Source organism: Cinclus cinclus, chromosome 9, assembly GCF_963662255.1.
Source record: "Cinclus cinclus chromosome 9, bCinCin1.1, whole genome shotgun sequence".
In the NCBI taxonomy this organism is placed as follows: Eukaryota; Metazoa; Chordata; class Aves; order Passeriformes; family Cinclidae; genus Cinclus; species Cinclus cinclus.
In genome coordinates, this window is record NC_085054.1 from 4,874,491 (window position 1) to 4,894,592 (window position 20,102).

The window sequence follows — 20,102 nt, forward strand, 5'->3', positions numbered from 1 at the left end:
GTCTGCATTTGTTTCAAACTGTCACGCATTTATAGCCAACTAAACTAAAACCAGTTTCTGTATCTTCACCTATGGACTTAACTATTTGGTTTTGCCTCCTCAGTCTCACCTGGCCTTACTAATGTACTGAAGCTGAACTACATATGGAAGGTATAATTCATGTATACACTGAACGGGTATCATTTAAAAACCCCAAATTCACTTTTAGAGAGCACACTTAAAAACTCACAAAAACTATGGTATAGCAGAGTATGGATTACTTGTCCAAATGCTGTTTAGCAACCACTGCACTTCTGCTAGCTCATTTTTTAAACTATTAGCACAACTAACTAAAGCCAAATTTGTGTAAATAACACACTTGTTTTCTATACCCTGCTTTACTCCCAAGAGTTTTACCCCCCCAGTGTATATTTAATAAAACTTATTCCCATTGCTTACCAAAGGCAAATGTAATCCTCAATCACAAATTAAATTATCAAAACTGCTTTAAAATCAGAGAGGCATCAACACACATAAACATCTTACCAGCACAGAAAACTCACAGCTAATGTTTAGATTTCCAGATACTTGAAGCCTGAGATATCAAACGTAAGGCAGGGTTTATGAGGAAGAATAATCAAATACAGTTTTCATTTCTTGGTGTGCCCTGTTGTATCTCCCCTCGCCCTAACTTGGAAAAGTTAGACTCGAGAAAATTGGTGTTTTTTTAATGAAAAAAGATGTTTATCTGTACTGTTGAGATGTGCATGTTTTGATGTTTGTTCCCCTACTCACATATAATTCTTTCAGCAAGAAAAGCTCAGTAATTAGAGAAGCTCTTCTCTGTTCTACAGCAGCTGTTTAACCTTTCTGAAGCCTGTAAATATTTTAACAGTATCTATTGCCAACATTTGGATTCAGGCCTTTAACTCCAATGCTGTTAAATGGGCAGCTAGCAAGACTTTCTCTCATTTCTGCAATCAGCACAAACATACTACATATTTGAGTTGATTAGGCAATATTCTTTTATCAGGACACACATTATCCTCAGATCTGCCCAGCTGACCAAATTAAAGGACCCATAACTCAGACAAACACAACAATCCAGAGTTTGTTAAATTCACTCTATATTAGAGCATCAACACACTGAACCAGAAGCCTGTGTCTGCAGCTTCGTGATATATCATTCCATTTAAGAGACACTCAATTCTCTCATGTCAGTAAAAATTTGAACTGAATTATATTTGTTGGCATGTTCAGAACTGGATGATTCTCATTGATTCTGTAAAGCACTGATCCACAAACCCATAGACATGTGGGAATTCTAACCTCACGCTAGACACCACTAGAGACCTGAATCTTACATCAAAAACACAAACCTCAGACTCCACTTTAACCACCAGTTGTAGCTATATATATGTATACTGCCAACTATATTACAGAATAAGCAACAATAATTTCTCCATAGCTTGTAAAAAGTTATCGTTTTCTTACATCTTTGAATGTTTAGATTTATTTGCAACCTGAAGTCTGCATTCTCTGTGTCAGTCTCTGTTCTGTGTCTGAACAACTACCAGCACGCAGTCACCCTGGCCCATAATTAAGGAAGGAAACAGCCACTCAAGAGACTGATGTCTCATTCTCAGTCAGTTATTTATATGAAAAGGTCTATATTTGTAAATATGAGAATTATGTCAGTTCTTGGACTAGGACACAGCTCTTTAAATAGCAGTTAATTCAGAATAGAAGACCAACTGTTGTTGTTTATCTATATCCATTCTTAGTTTAGCCTCTTGAATAAAGACAGAACAAAGATATTTTTACCACCATGTGGCCACAAGTAACTTGTGACATTATTGTCTACAAGTTATGTAGAGAGATTTACTTAAATGCAGAGATTTACTTAAAACACCGGACAGAAAAGATATTACACAGCAATTTATTATAAGACTTCACTCACTAGCTTCAGCACAAATTTATATGACAGCCAATTGTGAAAAACTACTTTTACTGAGCATTTGGTTTGCTCAAACATTCATCTAACTGTAAGCTGAATACTCCTTTATCAACTCTAACAAAGGCAGTAATATACAGCAATGATGATCTGCATCACTGACAAGTCAGCAACTGCACAAGAAAGAAGACAAGGGCAAGCCAAGTCAGGATGAGATCACATTTGGGATGCAAAGGTCAGTGTTTCACATGGGGCTCACAGTTCAACGTCAAGAATTATTGTATTCCTGTTGAATTACATGCTTCTCACCACAACAAAGTGGAATTTGGCTAAACCCACATTTTTTTGAGACATGATGATACAAAATTAAATGAGAAGATATTTATAATATATAGATATATCCCTCACTGAGCCAGAGAGAAAATCACAACATATTTATCTCAATACAATCATATTTTGCAAAAGCAAATTAGAGGTACAGCACAAGGTAGGAAAGCACATTTGAGATAACAGCTTATGCACGGGTCTGCTGCTCTTAACACAGCAAAGGATGTGACTGTCTCAGCTCTGTGCATCAGTAAAGACCAGATCATCACCATCAGCTACCACACAGAGTCCTGCCTGTATCAATGACACTAAGCATGAACCATCCCTCTTTAAAATGTGAAGCACAGACTCCAAACTGAGTGAAGAACATCCACGGCTTTCCCTTCAAAGCACTCTGTCGTTTCACAGGAAAAGGCAGTGCTTAAATGAAATCAGGGCTATATTGAAGACAAGAAGGTAAGAAAAAGCTCACAACCATTGTAGCATCATGAAAGCTAAGGATTTTCTGATGTACATATGGCAGTTAAGTGCTTGCATTAATGCCTCTGAAACCCCATTTGAAGGCAACTAGGATCTCTTTTATTTTCATGGACTAGAAAAATCTCCATGTAAACAGCTATCTGAAGACTTTCTGAATAAAATCCAAAATATCAGAAATCCTGACATGCTTTATGTCTAAGAGTCTCAAATAACTACCAGAATAACTGGAGATAAACTACATATGGTTAAAATCTTACAGGCAAGACAGTGGCTGAATCTCTTTAATTTGAATTGGCAGCAAAAGTTACTTCAGAGAATTATGAAGCAGAAATAAATGTTCTATACTGATATATAATTAATATCTAATAAAAGGTTAATCAACCAACATTACAATAGCAACATTAACATAGTAATATTACAGCCATCATGGTCTAATGTTACAAGACAAAACTGGTAGATTGCCTCACTCACACAAACCCAAAGAAGCCACAGACACACATGAAAGCATGTCCTCTTCTTCTACCTAATGGAGCTCTTCTCCTGCTGTACACTGACATTAGTGAAGCATTTTCAGGTATCTGCCTCTATATGCACTTATGTAAGAAGTGTTCCAAGCTCCTCTGTAGGTTATTGAAGGCTTTGAACTGGCATTGAAATTTTTTGAATGAAAACTTTTTGCTATCTATTCTATACAATTTAATTATCTTAAAACACTCACATTCCAACGCTTGGATGAGAAGACAGCAGTTTACATCATATCAATATCTGAGTAAAGACATTGTACATTAACAGTTCACTGAACAGAAAAAAAATCCCCAACCACTACAGACATTTGAAACTGAAAATCATCAGGAAGTTAAGGTGTTAAGGAAGTTAAGTGCCTTAACAAAGCACTCTTTGCAGAAACTTTAATATCAACAAATTTAAAAAAAAAAAGAAGGGGAAAAAAACACACAAGACTCAAGACAAAAACAGACTTAGACTGTGAATAATACAACATGGTGATAACAACCCCAGTCACTCAAATCAGGATTTTACTACATCTAATGAAGTTTAAAACTGCTTCCATGCCACATCAGAAGCATTGTAAATCAAATGTGGCTGCTACTTTCATCTCTAACAGTAGACTAATCTGTAGCTTTCAGGGAAACGGAGGAAAAAAAAAGCCCAAAACCAAATCCCAGCCTTGGATTAGAAACTTGCAAATGAAAAACAATTGAATACCAACTAAAACCAAACTCTTGCAGCCACTCAAACATTATCTTTAAAAAAATAAATAATCAAAACAAGAAAAAACCCACAACAACAACAAAAAAACACAGAAAAATTAAACCACCTCGTACATGGTGTCTTCCAAAGACTGCTTCTGCAGAAGACCTGCTGGACGTCTGCCCAAATCTCCAATTCCTAACTGCACAAGAGGCAATGAAAATGTGGAGAAATGCCTTCCTAATGATACTTCACACAAAACTAAGTGTTGCAACTGACACCTGATGCTGCTAGAGATCTCAAGGGATCACAAAGAACAAGAGTCATGACCCAGGATAGGTGGTAAGACGATAACACAGCATTATGTAGCATTTGAAAGCTGAGAAAAGCCTTGCTGCTTTAGCGTAGAGTGCTGTATTTAAAAGATTATCATGAAGGACCCGATGATCAAAAAACAAGACTATTAGTAACAATCTGAAGCATCAAGGAGTAGCATGGATTTCACTGTTTCTGTAGCTGACGAGGCTGCAAAAGTTAAAATCACTTATTTGGGATTTGTGGCACAATAAATTCCTACTTTACTCAACTGTAATTCTCCAGCTGTTTCTCTAGCTTGAAGAAATTGCCTAGCTTTCTTCCCTAGCACGTCATTCTGAGACAAAGTTATTGCAGAGCAACCTACTGGGCAGTCACAGGTATAAAGAACTTTTCTCTAAACCACTATATCCTGTCACTGGTAATTAGTGCTACACCTTCCCATTGTGCTAGATGCTCTGAGAACAAAGCACAATATAGAGATGTTTCCAAGTGGATGGAACCAACTAATTTACATTAAGGCTTCCCACAGTTTACATCCCAAGATGCAGACATGGCTTCTTCATCTGCTCTTAACTTCACCAAGCTTAATCCAAGACTCTAATTCTGATGTCTGCCTCAAGCAGTATGTAATTTTAACCTGAACCAGTTGAGAGATAAGGAAAAAAAAATAAATATTTTGTGCCTAACAGTTCTCAAAAAAGTGAAGACTCCATTTTTCTGAATCACTCCAGTTGCCCGAATATTTTGAAGACGCTATTTAATTTTTAGAATATACGTTTTGTTTCTTAGGAACAAGCCCTTATCAACAAACAAATTCATTTAATCATGCCTTTAATATACAGGTCTGAAAGAAAAAAAAGGCCAAAAAAGTCACTGACAGCCAATGAAGAAACCAAATATATTAAAAGATTATTTTTTTTTAAATAGCCCATACTCTGCCACCTGAGATGTCAGTGGACTGGGAACACATCATTCCCATAAAGAAACTCAACATCCACTAAGTGATCTAAACTACACATTTAAAACAGCACTCCTTCATGCAAACTTCCTGATACGTGAGCAATATGGAGATGGATAGCATACAATCTGAATGAAAGGTTCCAGCAAAGAGGGAGTAGGTTCAAGACAGACAAAACAATGTTTTAAATAACAAGGGAGGAAAGAGCCAAAGAACAGACGAGCAAAGAAATTCAGAACTTGGCTCATCTCTGCAGCCTTAGCAGCTCCCAAAGCTGAGTCAAGTCTGGATTCGCTGAGTGTATTCTAAGTGTATTTGTTCTTCTCACATCGATGAACTCACTGGCAAAACATCCATCTTCTCCAGTGCTACTCCACTTCCTACTGCCATATTCATTACTACACGGGTTGAAAAGGCAAACGTTCAACCTTGCAGATTACCCACACCGGGAGAACTCACACCATGCTGTTATACTCGCACTTGTTTTAACATGTAGAGGATTAAGGCTGCACAAAAATTAGGAAACGATACAATTAAGACAAGTACTTTGTGCACTTGCAGTTAAATAGTCTGTACTTAACATCTCACATTCTAAACTTTTGAGATGGGCATTCTCTAGAAATGAGGTGGAAAGAACAAGGGAAGGATTGTTCTGCCCTTAACGTCATACTGGATTAGAGACTTAAAGAAACTGAAATACAAACGAAGCATGAGACTGCAAAAAGGCAAAACAAAACCAGAGAATAAGGCCATCTAAAGCTACCCTTGCCACTGAGCTCCTGTATGACAGTAGATCTGTCCTTCCCTCCACCTTTACTGCTCTTTTTTGTATGCTACTTATTTTACAGCTAGGTATTCTGATAACCTGCAATCCAACTTCTCTACATACTCAGCACATCCGGCAGCAATTGGAACATGTGCTTTAAACACATTAATTGCTTTACACTATAAAATGCAAACGGAGGCAGGACAGTAGTTTTGTATTATTTCTACCAGGTGTAGGAAATTACTAATGGGAGTATGTAGATACTATGGCATTAGCCAGCAAAGGCAGACTCTGGAGTAACTCAACAAATTTGCTCTTTGGGAAGGGTTTTGCTAATAAATCTTAAATGAACTGAAGCTGTTCAGAAATCAGTAAGTACAAAACTAAATACTAGGCAGCACTGAATTAAATCAACACAGTACAGCTTAATGTGCTACAAAACGAAGAATTATGTGAACGTATGCGTTCACACAGATAAAATATATAGCTGCTGCTATATATAGTAACTGCTTAAACTGAACACTGCAATTCCCATCTCATAAAAAAGACCAAGCTGAACAGCAAACCATAGGATGAGGCTGTAAACAGTATAAGAAACGCAATTACATCCTTGCAGAAGCTAATCATGTCCAAGCAATTTCCAAGAAAAAAGAAATTACAATTTAAATACCTGACTAACAAACAAGAGAATAAAAGCAAACAAACGCAAACATTTACCTTATTGCAGTAAAGCATCCAAAGCTCATACAGCCTCTCTCGGGATGCCATTCCTCCCCTTCCTCTTCCCGTCGATCCCAGATACTTTTCTCTTCAAGATCCTACCATGCTCAGTTCCCAGGTGCTCTTTCCACAGTTTTGCTTTATTATTGATTATATCATAACCCGAGAAGAAGCCAAGTGACAGGGTCTCAGTCTCTCCTTTTTGAGTAAACAACGAAGTGCAGCACAAGCAATTGCAGACAAGCATCAAGCATGTCCGTTCTTCGCCACAGCCGCTTCGGTTTTCATCTCTGAAAGTGAAAACATACCCTTCAGGCCTTTGGTGTAGGGAGGAAAAATCAAATCCGCACTTACAGCCCACAGACAACCTGGGGAACCGGGCGGCGGCAGGTCGCACCGCTTTGCTCTCTGACACTATTCCCCGGTGACGGAGAGTTCCGGCGTTTAATGTTCGTGGCGCTTTCTCGCTTTTGCAGGGGGGAAGCCGCAGGGCAGCCGAGCGGGGCCGCCGGAGCCCCGGGTACCGCCGCTGCCGGGCCGGCAGCGACAGCCGCTGCCACCGCCCTTCAGCCCCGGGCTCCGCGGCCGCTCCGGACGCCGGCGGGCCCCGCAGGCCAGCGGCCGCCGGGCAGAGCCGCGGGGCGCGGGAGGAGCCCCGCGCTGCTCCGCCGCCCGCTCCCGGCCGGGACCGGGACCCCCGCCGCCACCTACCGCGCCCCGGCCTCCCCCAGCTCCCGCCGCGCTCCCGCGGCCTCTCCCGCCGCCGAGCCGGGCCGCGGCGAGTGGCGGCCGGGCAGGAGGGGCCGAGCCTCGCCACATCGCTCGCCCCGCCCGCGCTCCCGCACACGCCCCGGGCCGCGCCAAGGGGCGGGGAAGCTGCGGGTGCCATCTTGGCTACGGGCAGGAGCAGGGACAGAGCCCGGGCCCGGGCCCAGAGCCGGACCCGCCGGGACAGGGACAGGGGCAGAGCCGATCCACACAGCCTGCGGCGCCTCCCCCGCTGAGCCGGCGGTCCCTGCCCGGCCCGCGCCAGCCTGAGCACCTCAGGAAACCTCCGCACTGCTTTGCTTCATAAGTAATAGAGGTTAGCACGCACATACAGGTGTTTTATATATGCTCCAGAGAGGCCTGCTAGCATACCTGCGGAGCATGGATACATCCATACATCCAACCTGCCCCTGTAAGGCAGCCCCCTACTTTGTATGCAGAGCTTGCATAGGACTAAGGAACCAAAGTTAGATTTCATAAAAAAAGTTAGATTTCCAAAGGAGAAATGCAAGATGTCCCTCAGCTTTCGGGTGGCCCTGCCCGAGCACACGGGCCTGTGCTGGCCAACCGAGGTACCACTGAATTGGTATCACCAATCCAGTGAAGGATTTTCCTCCTGCTCCCTCAGTAACAGGATCTTGTTTGCATAGGCACTTGCAGGCCACTCTGGGGGGAAGGGGCTTCCCTTCGTGTCTTCCTGTTCCCTTGGAAAGTGAGGCTGGAAATTAATGTTGTATCAGACTCCAAAGCAGGGAGGAGGTGGTTTAAGGAGACATGGGGCACCCAGCTAGTTTGCTGGGAGAATCAGAGTCCTGCAACTTTTGGCCACAGCTCTGATCCTTCTGCCACTGGATCATCTCCTCACTTGGGTTCATATAGCTTCATGCAATGAAACATTGCTATCCATTATGCACCCATTACTTTCAGGGGATTTTTCACACCTTTGCAATGATTAAATACAAGGTTTGGAAATCCTTTGCAAAGGAATTGACTGTGTAATATCATTGTAGTGTCTGCTAGATTCATTTTTTCTAGGGATGGGTAAGTATCACCAAGAGCCCAAAGACAGATTGAGATATGTTCCTGCAACAGGCCTTTGCATATTTGTCATGTTTTTAGAAGATCAGCGAAGTTTCCGTGAAGAAATTTAAGAGCTAATCTGTGCTCAATGTTGTTTCATGTGGATCATCGCTGTGGGAGTGGTAGAAGTATATTTTACTGCAATATCTAAACATAGTATCTAGCACGGATGGAGGGACACTGACAAAAATGAGACTGTAAAATTATTTTTAGTTGTGTGATACATGTGCTCTGGTACTTGATGCTAGCCGCAATATTGAGGATGTAACATAATTTTTTCCATCATGAAAAAAATAAGAGCTTAGAGTCTAGCTCTGTCCCCAGGGCAGGATCTGCTGTGCTTAAACCACACTGTAGCCCCTTCGGTGAAATGTGTCTAGGAAAAAAAGAGAGCCTGCCTCCTCCCTGAGAGCTTTACCTCAGGGCTTGAGTTACTGCTGGGAGCTCCTCCCTACAGCTAACCTGCATCACCTTTCTAGCAAATGCAAACCACTATTATTAGGCCCTTCTGCAATAATTTGTTAAAAGGAAGCTCTTTCTAGCAAGTCTTTTGAGTTACAGACTCTTATCACATTTTTGTGGCCTTTTCTAGACTAAACAGCTTATTTCAAATTTCTCTTACAACTTGCTCCCTTTGAAGAAGCCAGGCCCTAGCAAAGCCCAATCCTCCCTTCAGATATTGCTCTGCTTTTTTACATTACTGACTCCTACAGCAGCTGCTCCTACACACACCAGTCCTGCAACAACCTTAAATGAAGCAATAAAAAAACATCCTCTGATAGAAATGGGAGACTCCTCCCTGACTAAGTGCTGCCACCCCCGGAATTCAGATGCTCCCAAGACTATAAAGCAGCCATTTTTCCACTCTGTTGGAGTTGTAGCAATGTAGTTATTTTAGTGGGCCTAGGCAATCAGTGTTGCTTGTGTAGGTAGTTCTTGCCTTATATAGGTGTTCTAGATGGAAAGTAAAGCACTTGTGGTTTGCAACAGAACAGTCTGTTCCTGTATTATTCAGGGTGAGTGGTCTCCTGGTCTGACCTTCTAGATGTTTTCCTAAGCCAGGTGGCTCTCTGTAAGGCTGTTGAGGTAGCTTTGAGGTGTCTGCATCACTGGGTGTATGTCAAGTTTAGTCTCTCCCTGTACAGACAGACATTCAGTATTTGCTATGAGTTTTTTCTTACGTAGATATATGGGCAATAATGGGAGAGGTCAGTGGAAAAAGGTGGAGTACGGGTTTGTCTCTGCAGGTGGAGTAGGTGATTTTATATTTCAGTGTACTTACTTACATGAAGACTCAGCAAAGGATATAGAAATCAAAGAATGGGAAAAGGTGTAAAGAGAAGCATTGCCAGCTATGGATGGGTACTTAAAATGTGAGTGTTTATGGATTGTTTCAGCTGTGAGATAATTGTTAAACTTTTTCATTGCCTGCTCTTCCATAATTACGTATCAATTGTTACATGGACCTTAAACAGTCAGGTAGGCAGTGTTCATTAGTATTTCATTATCCTTTAGCTGCTGTCTTGTGGTAACTGTTTACAACAGTTACTTGTTGTAAAGTACATAACACTTATATAAGTGGTTATTTCTCATACTTTGTTTATTACTTGTGGGTTTTAATGTCTCTTGTCAGGAGCCGTAAATTAGTCACTCAGTCATTTTACTATGGAATTAACTTGTTTGTTGGCAAGTCCAGGTAACAGAATGGTTAGAAAGAAGGGTGTGGATAAGGAGAAGGCATTAATTTTGTGTTAAGGAAAGATTTAACAAAGAAATGGACTACACTGGATTGAAACTGAGTCCAGGAACCTCTGAAATGGCAGGAAAAGCCACACACCTTGTAGTACTGCTTTTGTGAAATTATGCTTATTTTCTGTGGAAGCAAATGAAACAGGCAAAAATCTCTATTTGACTTTTAGATATTCTCAGGCCTGTTGTTTGGCCCCAAGGCTTCTACTGAAACCAAGCCCCAAGACTAAAGAAATAATGCTGAGATGAATGTATGGCAAAGCTTTTAGCTGAGCTTTTTCTTGATGTCTTAAAGCTAATGCTTTGTTTACCAACAATAAAGACCTGAAATAGAAATGGACTTAGAAATTAGCTTAGAAATGAACCTGCCCGTCAATTCTTCCACTCTTTTTTTTTTTTTTTTTTTTTTATTACAAGCAGGCTCTTGCACACAAGCAAGGAGTAATCCTTACAGTGTAAGTAAGCAAAAGGCCTTCTGGCTGCATGTAACATTTCCATTATCAAAATACCTTTTGCTAAATGTAAAGAAATAAGACTTTTTGAATGCTAGTTTCTGGACATTCAAACCAAAATAACTTGAGATTGGATTTGGTTTGGCTAGTAGAAAGAGGTAAGCTGCTCCTTGTAAGATTCCAAGGTCTCTGTGACGACATTTTGCTGAGGGTGATTTCAATTTCTCTGGCCATGATTGACAGATGAATGTGCAATTATTCAGTTTGGTAAGTCAGCAAAAAGTTATATCTCCTTCTGTTACTGTATATTCATTTTGTACTCCGGGTAATTCCGAGCTTGTTAGCTGTTCATAAAATTTGAAAATGGAAAGAAATTTGTTTACCCCTTGACATACAAACTAGGGATTTTAGTTACTTTCTTTCAGTGTTGGAGACTGGCCACAGTTAAAGCCGGGAGGTGATGGTCTGGCTAATAGTATTAAGTCCCGTTGCCTGCCCTGCTTTCAGATATGCGTGGTTAAGCCATTCACCAGACTTAAATTCAGAAAGGAATTTACCCCAGGGTAGCCTGGGACCCCGGTGAGTATTTTTGTCCTTGCCTGTCCTTTCGGATTGTTTCCACAGGGGGCCTTCAGTATAATGACTCCACCGTTGTCAAAGGCTCAGGCAGTGACTTGATCTCTTCTGCTCCCTTTTTTTGTAGTATGGACTCCCTTATCACAAGCCTTAAGTTTGCAGCTGTGCAAGGAATGTTCTTGAGTGGGTACCTCTCAAAGACCCTTTCAGACTAAATGGATAGTATGTGTTAATATGCTTTGATCTGCCTAGGTTCTTAAACATATAGTGAAAATTCATGTATGAGAGTTGAGTCTTAGAACTGTCCCTCTCATCTGCTGCCATTTAGATTAGCTATGCAAGACCTAACATGTAGATTTGTGCTACAGCTGTCTTTCTTTTGCAGATGCTTGAAGCCACCATTTGTTACTGCATAAGATTGCATCATAAAATTGTTCTGCTTCCTTCTTCAAACTGACTTCTCACTCAAAGTAAGCCACCATTTACTATACAATCATGGAGCCAGGGATCAGTGGAGTTACAGTACTTGCACTTCAAACCGTTCTGCTTTAGTTAAGAGGGTATTTAATGAATTATTTCATTGTGTTGCAGTGCTCAGCAGCATGAATCTGCAGCATGATTCCTGAAAGCAATCAGTGTGTCAGGAAAAAAACAACATAGCAGCAACCAAGACTGAGGATGTGTAGGTGTTAGTAGTCAGTTGATCTGTTTGAATTTAAGTCCCTCTTAGCTGAGCAGGGTAGGGATGTCTCAAGGATGTCTGCTACAGCAACTCGGAGCCTAACTTCTCTTGGTTTGGGGAAGAAGGCAAATGAAGGGAAGTAACTAAGGGAAAATGGACTTAGGAAAGCTCTGACTTCGACTAGAGGTGGGGTTATTGCAAAATATTAGTACTACAGCCTCCCAAAAGTTAGATGCTGTTTGGAAACACACTGCCTGCTTCTGAGTGGGATGTGAAACCAAAGGTGTTCCTTTGTGAATATCCCAGAGACTTGGGTAGCCTGTCTCCTGAGCACAGAAAGGGTATGAATGATGGCTACTGTTGCAAAACTTGAAATGGAGTTTTAAAGATTCTGCACTGTAGTGTAAACACTTGTACAATTAGAGTATGTGAGAGACTTGTGGGGGCCCACTTGCACACTGAGCTGGTTGTAGAATCTTTAGTGAAACAGGTCTCTATTTTGGTTCCTAACCCCAGACCCTGGAGAAAGCTGCTACTTCTGTGCTGTGAAGGGTCAACATGAGTTCATGTCTCCAAATTGTGGGAGGTCCTGGCTAAACAAAAGAGCACAGTGTAGGCTTTGAGCTGGAAGTAGGAGCAATTCAATCCTTTGCAGAAATCTGGATTTAATGCCAACTGGTAGCAGGAACTATTGGGCACCAGGACTGTTTGTTTGTTGGGTGTTTCTTAATAATTAAGTGAATAAGCAACTGAGAGATTTATTTTGGTATCTGTAGCATTTCAAATAGTCATTGCTGGAAATCATTTTTATTAGTAAACCTGGTGAATACTGTAAATGCTTCTCTCTGTCTTAAACTGTCCAGTGTCACAGCTGGGGGCTTGGTATGCAGTATTTCCATGATGATATTGTTTGCTGTCAGCTTGCCAGTGTACTCACAGAAGAAATACTTCTGTGAAGGCCATTGCTTTCATGGGGCAACTCAAGATGAAAGGTACATCCTTTAATAAATTCAGGCATGCAGTTAGTCCATGGGTCAATTACAGGTGGAGTTTGGGATTTCCATAATCAAAATGAAGAATATTTTTCTCTAAGGTCTGGAAGTTTGGGGTTTTTTTTTGTGTTTTTTTTTTTTTTTTTGGCTTGGGTTTTTATTTGTTTTGTTTGGTTGTTTTTTTTTGTTTGTTTATCTTTTTGTTTTTGTTTTTTGGGTTTTTTTTGTTTTTTCACATTGAAGCCCACACAGTGCTGGCAGTCAGGAGAGATTCCACCTTCAGGAAGTATTGCTGGCCTGAGCAGCTGGGACATTCATGTATTGTCCAGCAGCTGGTTTCCACTTTATCGGCAGTTGAGGAAGGCATGCAGGTCTGATGGGTCAGTGGAGCAGCCCTCAAAGAAAGACATCTGCAATAAAACAACAGTGCTCGCAATCAGTATCAAGGGAAGTATCTGAAAGCTGACTGGGTTTTGCCTGGGTTGTGCAAAGTAATCCAAAGACTGCAAGGTCCATAGGGATGCTTCTACTGAGCCCTAAGACTAGCAAAGCCCTTCTATCCATTTTTGATAGGATGTGCAGACCATTACTGCTGTCTTCCTTTCTCTAGTACTCCAGAATGGTGGATGTCCCTTTGGGACTCTGAAAGTGGGGAGCAATTGTTAGCATTGAAAGTATCCTGTTAGCAGCCTTTTGACAAGTTTTTGGGAGCATTTGGAGAAAATGAAACACCATTTGCTCTTTGATAGCTCTGTGAATGACTTCTGTTTATCACCCATTCATTCAGCTTTGTGCCCATCTCCTGCTCCCAGTCCTGGGTTCCTAGAAATTTTCTTTAATGTAGAAGAGAGACAAAGGAAGGAATAATTCTGCTGTATCTAAATCATGCTGAAGCTTTCACATCTCTTAATGATACTGGAAAAAAACAAGACTGTTCTGTCCAATCCAAGTTAGCCCACTGATCATTTTCAGTTCTGCTGGACTTCCATATCTTAGTGGCAGTAAAATAAAGTTAGAAATATTAAATTCAGCAGTATTGTTTGGTGCTATTCCTTACATTTGTTTGATATAGGTTATTTCAACCCTATTTTCCTGACATCTTAAAAATCTAAGATGATACAAACTTCAGGTCTCTTTCAGCAGTTGAAAAACTAAAAGGGAAATTAGCCAGACAGAAAACACACCTGAAATATTTTTTATGTCTAACTGTTTTAGTATTTGAAATCTGTCAAGTACACTATATTTCTTTAGTAAATTTATCAGAGATAGATAAAAAAACAACCACGTGAGGTTTTCTCTCTGCATCTTTCATTGGCAGACCAACTAAATAAAGATGTTTGCAAATGTACTTGCCTACAAGAAGCTATACCCTTGCTAGGCTGTTTGCTCCATTCACTCCATTGTTCTTATCTTTGCTATTTTTGATAGAGTGTAACTGTGACATCTTTTCTCTTGTACTTGCCTCCCTTTCCTCTCCTTCCACACCCACCTTTGCACTAAACTTCACAAAGTTTATTCATGTGCAGTGCATTTTCATGTTTCTTGCTCAGACTGAATGAAGGAATTTTGGGTCTTTCTGTTCACTGGCTTCTTTTTCAACCAAAATGCCACTTGTTTTGGGCTTTCTTGCATGTGTCTTTCACGATGAGTCTTGTACATTGATTTCATGAAACTGTATCTTTAGCTACCCTGTTTTTACATAGCTCTAGTTGTGATTCTAATGGCTGTTGTAAATGGTATCACTATTGTCAGCCTCTCTCTTGGAGGTGCTTCCTCAGCCAGGAAATTGTACCCTTTAACTGAATGCAGACTGAGGGAAGAGTGTGTTTTGAGTCTAGCATTTGTTTCTGAACACCTTTATGCTTTCTTTGTATCAAAAATGACTTCTTCCTCATGGTTGATGCTAAGCAAATTGAATTCACTTACAGGAACAACTTCTATGTGCAGGCCTCTGCTTGTATTTCTTAAAGATCTTTGTCAGGCTCAGAAGTGTTACACTTTTTTTTTTTGTTCAGTGATCATGCTTGCTTTGTGGAGCAGGTTTGTCTTCTAGATGCCACATGGTCCTTCACAGATGAACACAGTGGGCACTGGACTTGGTAATAAAGTCTGGAACTTGAGAGGCCTTGAATTTGAGTAGGGCAGGTGTATTCCTTACTGGAACAAATGTAGAGCAACCATCAGAGGTTAGATGGGCCATCCAGCCAAGTAACTTCCAGGAGAAGGCACTGAGGGAAGGGTAGATATGAAGCAAATACATGACATTTCATTCAAATTTCAGGACCTCAGGCTTTTTTAGCTCACTGGACTTGTCTTCCAACTTCTCCTTGGATCCTGTTCGTAGGACCCTATGCCACAGATGAACTGAGCACTGCATGAAGGGCTGTGGGTTGATCATAAACTCTGGAGCCAGAGTATCTTGTTAGACAAATGTTATCTGTGGTCTGGGGAGTGTGGCTATTTCCATCTGTCGCAGCTGCCCTCAGCCAGTACACTGCTGGCTGCTTTTACATGGAGACATGACAGCTGCTTTTACATGGAGATTGGCTGCTTTTGCACCTCAAAAAAACTCGAGCATAGGAGTAATCTGAAAATAGTAGTGTTTTTGTAGAGAAATACAGCCTGCATGCCAGCAGCTGTGTTGCCTGCTACTAACATTTAAGCAAGATGCAGGAACCTAGAGGATTTGTTAGTGAAAACTTGGATGCTCTGTGAATTTCCATTATTCCTCTAGTTTAGCACCATTGTTCTTAACGTCTCCTTGAGATTTGCTGAACATTTGCAAACAAAAGCAAGTGCAGCTTCGCAGTGGTCCTTAAAAACTAGGAATTGCCACCATCCCTGTCTCAGGTGGAAAACTTTGGAGAAGGTTAGCCACCCCTGAGCTTTAGGATGCAGCAGGATATAAAATCCAGATACCCTACCAATCACCATGATCTCTGAAGACTTATTTCTTTTGGTACTTACCTTTTGCCAGAGGAATGCCAGCATGTAATCTTACACATCACTACAGAGCTGAGGTTCTCAGTTGCACTAATTGAACCAGATACTTTGTTGCAGTAACAATATGTTAATTGATGTCTGGGGAACTGGTCTCTATTTCATCCCTGCTGAAGACAAATGAAGTATTTTGATTTCCTCTTCTTAGCAGATGAGCAGATATTATACCTTAACAGCTGTGTTATTTTGCAAATCTGGTTTAGCTAAGCATGCTAACACACGTATTTCTTACACTGTGCAGTTCCCATAAATGCACAATATTAGGTGTTTGTGAACAAGAGGAAACATGCTTTTCCACACCTCTGCCCTGAGAGCCAAGTTGCTCATGCTCCATTTCCCTTTGGCTGAAGCATGGTGTTTTTACGTACACCAAACATTTACAGTAGCTGAACAGCCTACTTCATGCAGTGAAGGACAAGCAGGAGGGCAAAGATAGTGTCCCATGTACAAAAGGAAGGACAAGAAGGACAAAGAATAGTTCTATTTTCCTCTCCAGTGTTTTCAGGGAAACTGGTGAGGGTCACTAACAGCACTAACAGGCTGTTTCTGATGGGTCATGTACGTGTGAAATAATGGCTAAATGAAGTCTCTGACATTAGCAAGGAGAGATGTGAGTTTTAACCAGTCTACCTCACTGCTGTAAAAGTCGCTTGGTTTTATTCAAGAACTCCATTATCAGAATGTTTGCTAGGCAAAACAAAATCAAAGCCTACCATTTCAAGCCAAGATGAAGTGATTTAAAATTAAACACATACCAGATAAAGTTGCAGTGTCCTAGTTGTTCTGTGCTCTCTGTACTGCTTTCTCTTTCTCCAGAACTTTGCTGAAAAACAGTAGTATGCCTGGTAAGTATAGAGTTGGGATCTATTCCTAAACTGAAAACTTGTGAAAATAGAGAACTTAGATGAAAGAATCAGACCTTTCCCTTCACCTACCAGAGTATGGTAAGTGTACACTTACTAGCAATATGCAGTTGGACCTTTAACACTTACTTAACTTATCATGCCTTAACTTATCATGAACCACTGACTGATTGTGAATGGTTTTAAACCTATTCCTCCTCTCCCCTGAAAATGTGAAAGAAATCAGATTTCCCTCTGGATTGCACAACTTTAATTTTTTTGTAGTACTGAAGAAAGATTTGTTTGAACCAGGATTTTGGAAAGCACATACTGTTTATTTAGTATGAAAGCAGTAATTCAGTGTGAGTCAGCCAGCCTCTGCAGAGACAATTTTTTGCATTTACTGCACCACAGTCAGGAATACTCTATTCCCTAGGTTTCAATAAATACAGTCTGCCCTGAATTTAGGCATTTCATACAAGATCCAAGAGCCTCCACAGGCATTGAGGGAGCAGATCTCAGGGAGATGGACATAGCCTGGGACAAATATCAGTAAGACCAAACATTTGACCTTGGGGCTTTTCTTTCTATGGAGCTGAATATTGTGGGAAACAGAATTCTGCAGTGGCAAATATCAAGAATACAAAAAAGACAGAAGTTTAACTGATTTTTACTTTACTAAACAAGACAGACATACAGGAAAAGGAGCATTGCCAGCTTTTACGTGTATTTCTGAGAAATTGTGTTCTGTTCTGGAGATGGGATTGCTAAAAGGTTCACTCTTTTGAAACTAATAAGAAAGGTTTAATTCTTACCCATAGGTAAGAGCTCAGGTATGCCAACAAAAGGGTATGATCACACATGTGATAGCAATTAAATGAAGATGCTTTATGATTTGAACAAATGTGATTTGTGAGGACGCTGTACCAAGACAATAGGAGCAAATATATTCAGACAATTTGGGGATGATGTGTGGCACTTACTCATGACCAGGCCTGAATAATGTGGCCTTTTCAGAATTATGCTGCTAAAAGACATTTACCAAGGCATTACTATGTCACTCCATGTGCTCCCATGGTGTGCAGGCCACCATGTGCCATGTGAGAAATTGCTGAGCTTTGAGTGTGGGGATGTGGAGTATTCCTGCTGCTATGGCCTATATTGAAATGATATCTAAATAATGAGAGAAGTACCTTGGCAAGTAGTAATCCTTTGCCTGACTTTAACCAACACGGCTTTTATGTTAGGAAAACTGTACCCATTGCAAATCTGATTTAACATGCTCAAGTATCATGGTATAATAACACTCTGTGGTCATAAGCAAGAGGCATACATCAGCCCACAGCAGAAGTTTATATCAGCTAGCCCTGCCAGCCCTTCCCTGGGTGATGTAAAGATATTCTTTACCTAGGAACAATCGCTCCACTTTTTTTAGTATCTTCAAGTTATGAAAAGGTCCTGGAAATAGCTTTGATATTAAACAGATTATTTCCTTCATTGCATCATGCAATTATAATCTTAAATGATAAACTGTACCCACTTTCTTAAACTGTGATGTGCTGCTAAGCAGAACTCACTTGTAGTATTACATGTCAAGACCTGATGGAATTGCAGAGACTGAGCCACTTCTGGAAGTAAGGATCATTCTTCCTTTTTAAAAGGCAATGGTGTTCTGAGTAACTGTGCTCTCCTATAAACTCTAGCAGCCTTTTTTTGCCTTAAAGGAATTGCATTATTTCACAGAGGGCTGCAGGTCAAGGTGGTCTCTGCAACATTCACAGCAGTGGCCCAGAAGCTCTTATCTTCACAAAAAGTGATCCACAATATAAACATTTGCAAAGACTCATAGTCCACCCTAGTGTCTGTGTCAGAGCAGGGCACTGGCATACTGGGGTGTCCACTTCTCTTTCCCACTTCAGAAAATTTGCTGAGATGAAAGTTAAGAGCTGTGAGCATTGTGTTTGCTTTTATATACCAGAGTAATAATGCCCCATCTTCAAAAAGTAACACTAAAGAGACTATTCTAAGCTGTGGGGATTTCTCACGTTTTGTCTTTATTGTAGTTATGATGTTTATTGCATTTCCCATGGGGGACTCTTATTTTTTCCCGTGTTTTACTCTGCATTTGCTGATGCTGTGTGCAAGTTAAATTACCATGTAACTGTGGGGTAGACTACACTTTGAGCTGCTGTTGATTTTCACGTGGTCCATCTGACCCAATGTGAGATAGGTACAAGCATGTGTATGAGTATATAAAAATGGTACTTTATAGAATCTCTTTTGCCTGAAAGCTCTTGACCTCAGTGGACTTGAGCAGCTTCTGGTGTAGGTCTGTTCCTTTCCTTCCCTGCCCTGTGCTGATTACCACTTGCCCAAGTTTGTCCCATGGCAAACTTTCCTTTTGTGACAGCAGATATACTTTGCTTCCATTTCAATACTTTGTCACACACTTTATCCTGGAGACAGGAAAAGTGTCCACCTCACGTGGTGTTGTTAGCCTTTGCCTACTAAGCCTTTCTGTTGTGTACAGATTTTAACATAGACATGTGAGGAGGAAGTAGTGATTAAAAATTTCAGTCTCTTCCTGGTGTGTGATTAATTGCAGCATCCTGGAAGACTATAAAGATTGAAATCAAGTGGTTCTTACTAGATGTTTATCAGTGTATCTGAATTACTGACTAACATTGTAAATCTGTTTGTGTCACTTGGTTCAGTTTTTCCCTTTGAAAGTCTGTTTTAAAAATTCAGAGGGAGAAAACAGCATTAAATACAAGTTGCTCTCTATCTGGAACTCAGAAGGATTGTTGTTTAATTCTAAAGCAGAATGCTTTAACACTAAAGTACAGCTAGTAGGCTAGAGAAAACTGTATTCCTCCATTTTGAAACTTTTCCTCTTTTTTTTCCTGTTTGGTGCAGGGTTGTAACAAACATTGACTTGTTCTGTGCTATTTTTCATTTCCTTGCACCTAAATCTTTGACTCTGAAAAACAAACTGTTTCATGGAATATGCAAAGCTGGTTATAAAAGTGACTTATATCACAAGTAGACAATACTTCAGATTGAAACAAACGACTGCACTCCAAAACTAATTTATAATCTTATGTATTTGGGGGAACTCATTCAAGCATGTGAAGACCTTGTCAATATGATCCATTAGTAACTTGGCACACAGATGAACACCTTTGTAGATCTAATTTACTTAAAAGAGCTCTATTTTCAACTACACAAGCCTCCACCTCCAATGGAACAA

At 40.6% G+C, this 20,102-nt stretch overlaps 1 protein-coding gene across 2 annotated transcripts in view; it reads right to left on the bottom strand.

Moving 5' to 3' along the window:
* NBEAL1 (neurobeachin like 1) overlaps positions 1-6,981 on the bottom strand; it is a 75,772-nt gene extending 68,791 nt beyond the window's left edge. For both annotated transcript variants that reach the window (XM_062498521.1, XM_062498520.1), the window contains exon 1: positions 6,709-6,981. In XM_062498521.1, the coding sequence (XP_062354505.1) occupies positions 6,709-6,759 (51 nt within the window). In that variant the 5' untranslated portion in view covers positions 6,760-6,981. The remainder of the gene's footprint in view (positions 1-6,708) is intronic.
* Positions 6,982-20,102: the final 13,121 nt, after the last annotated feature.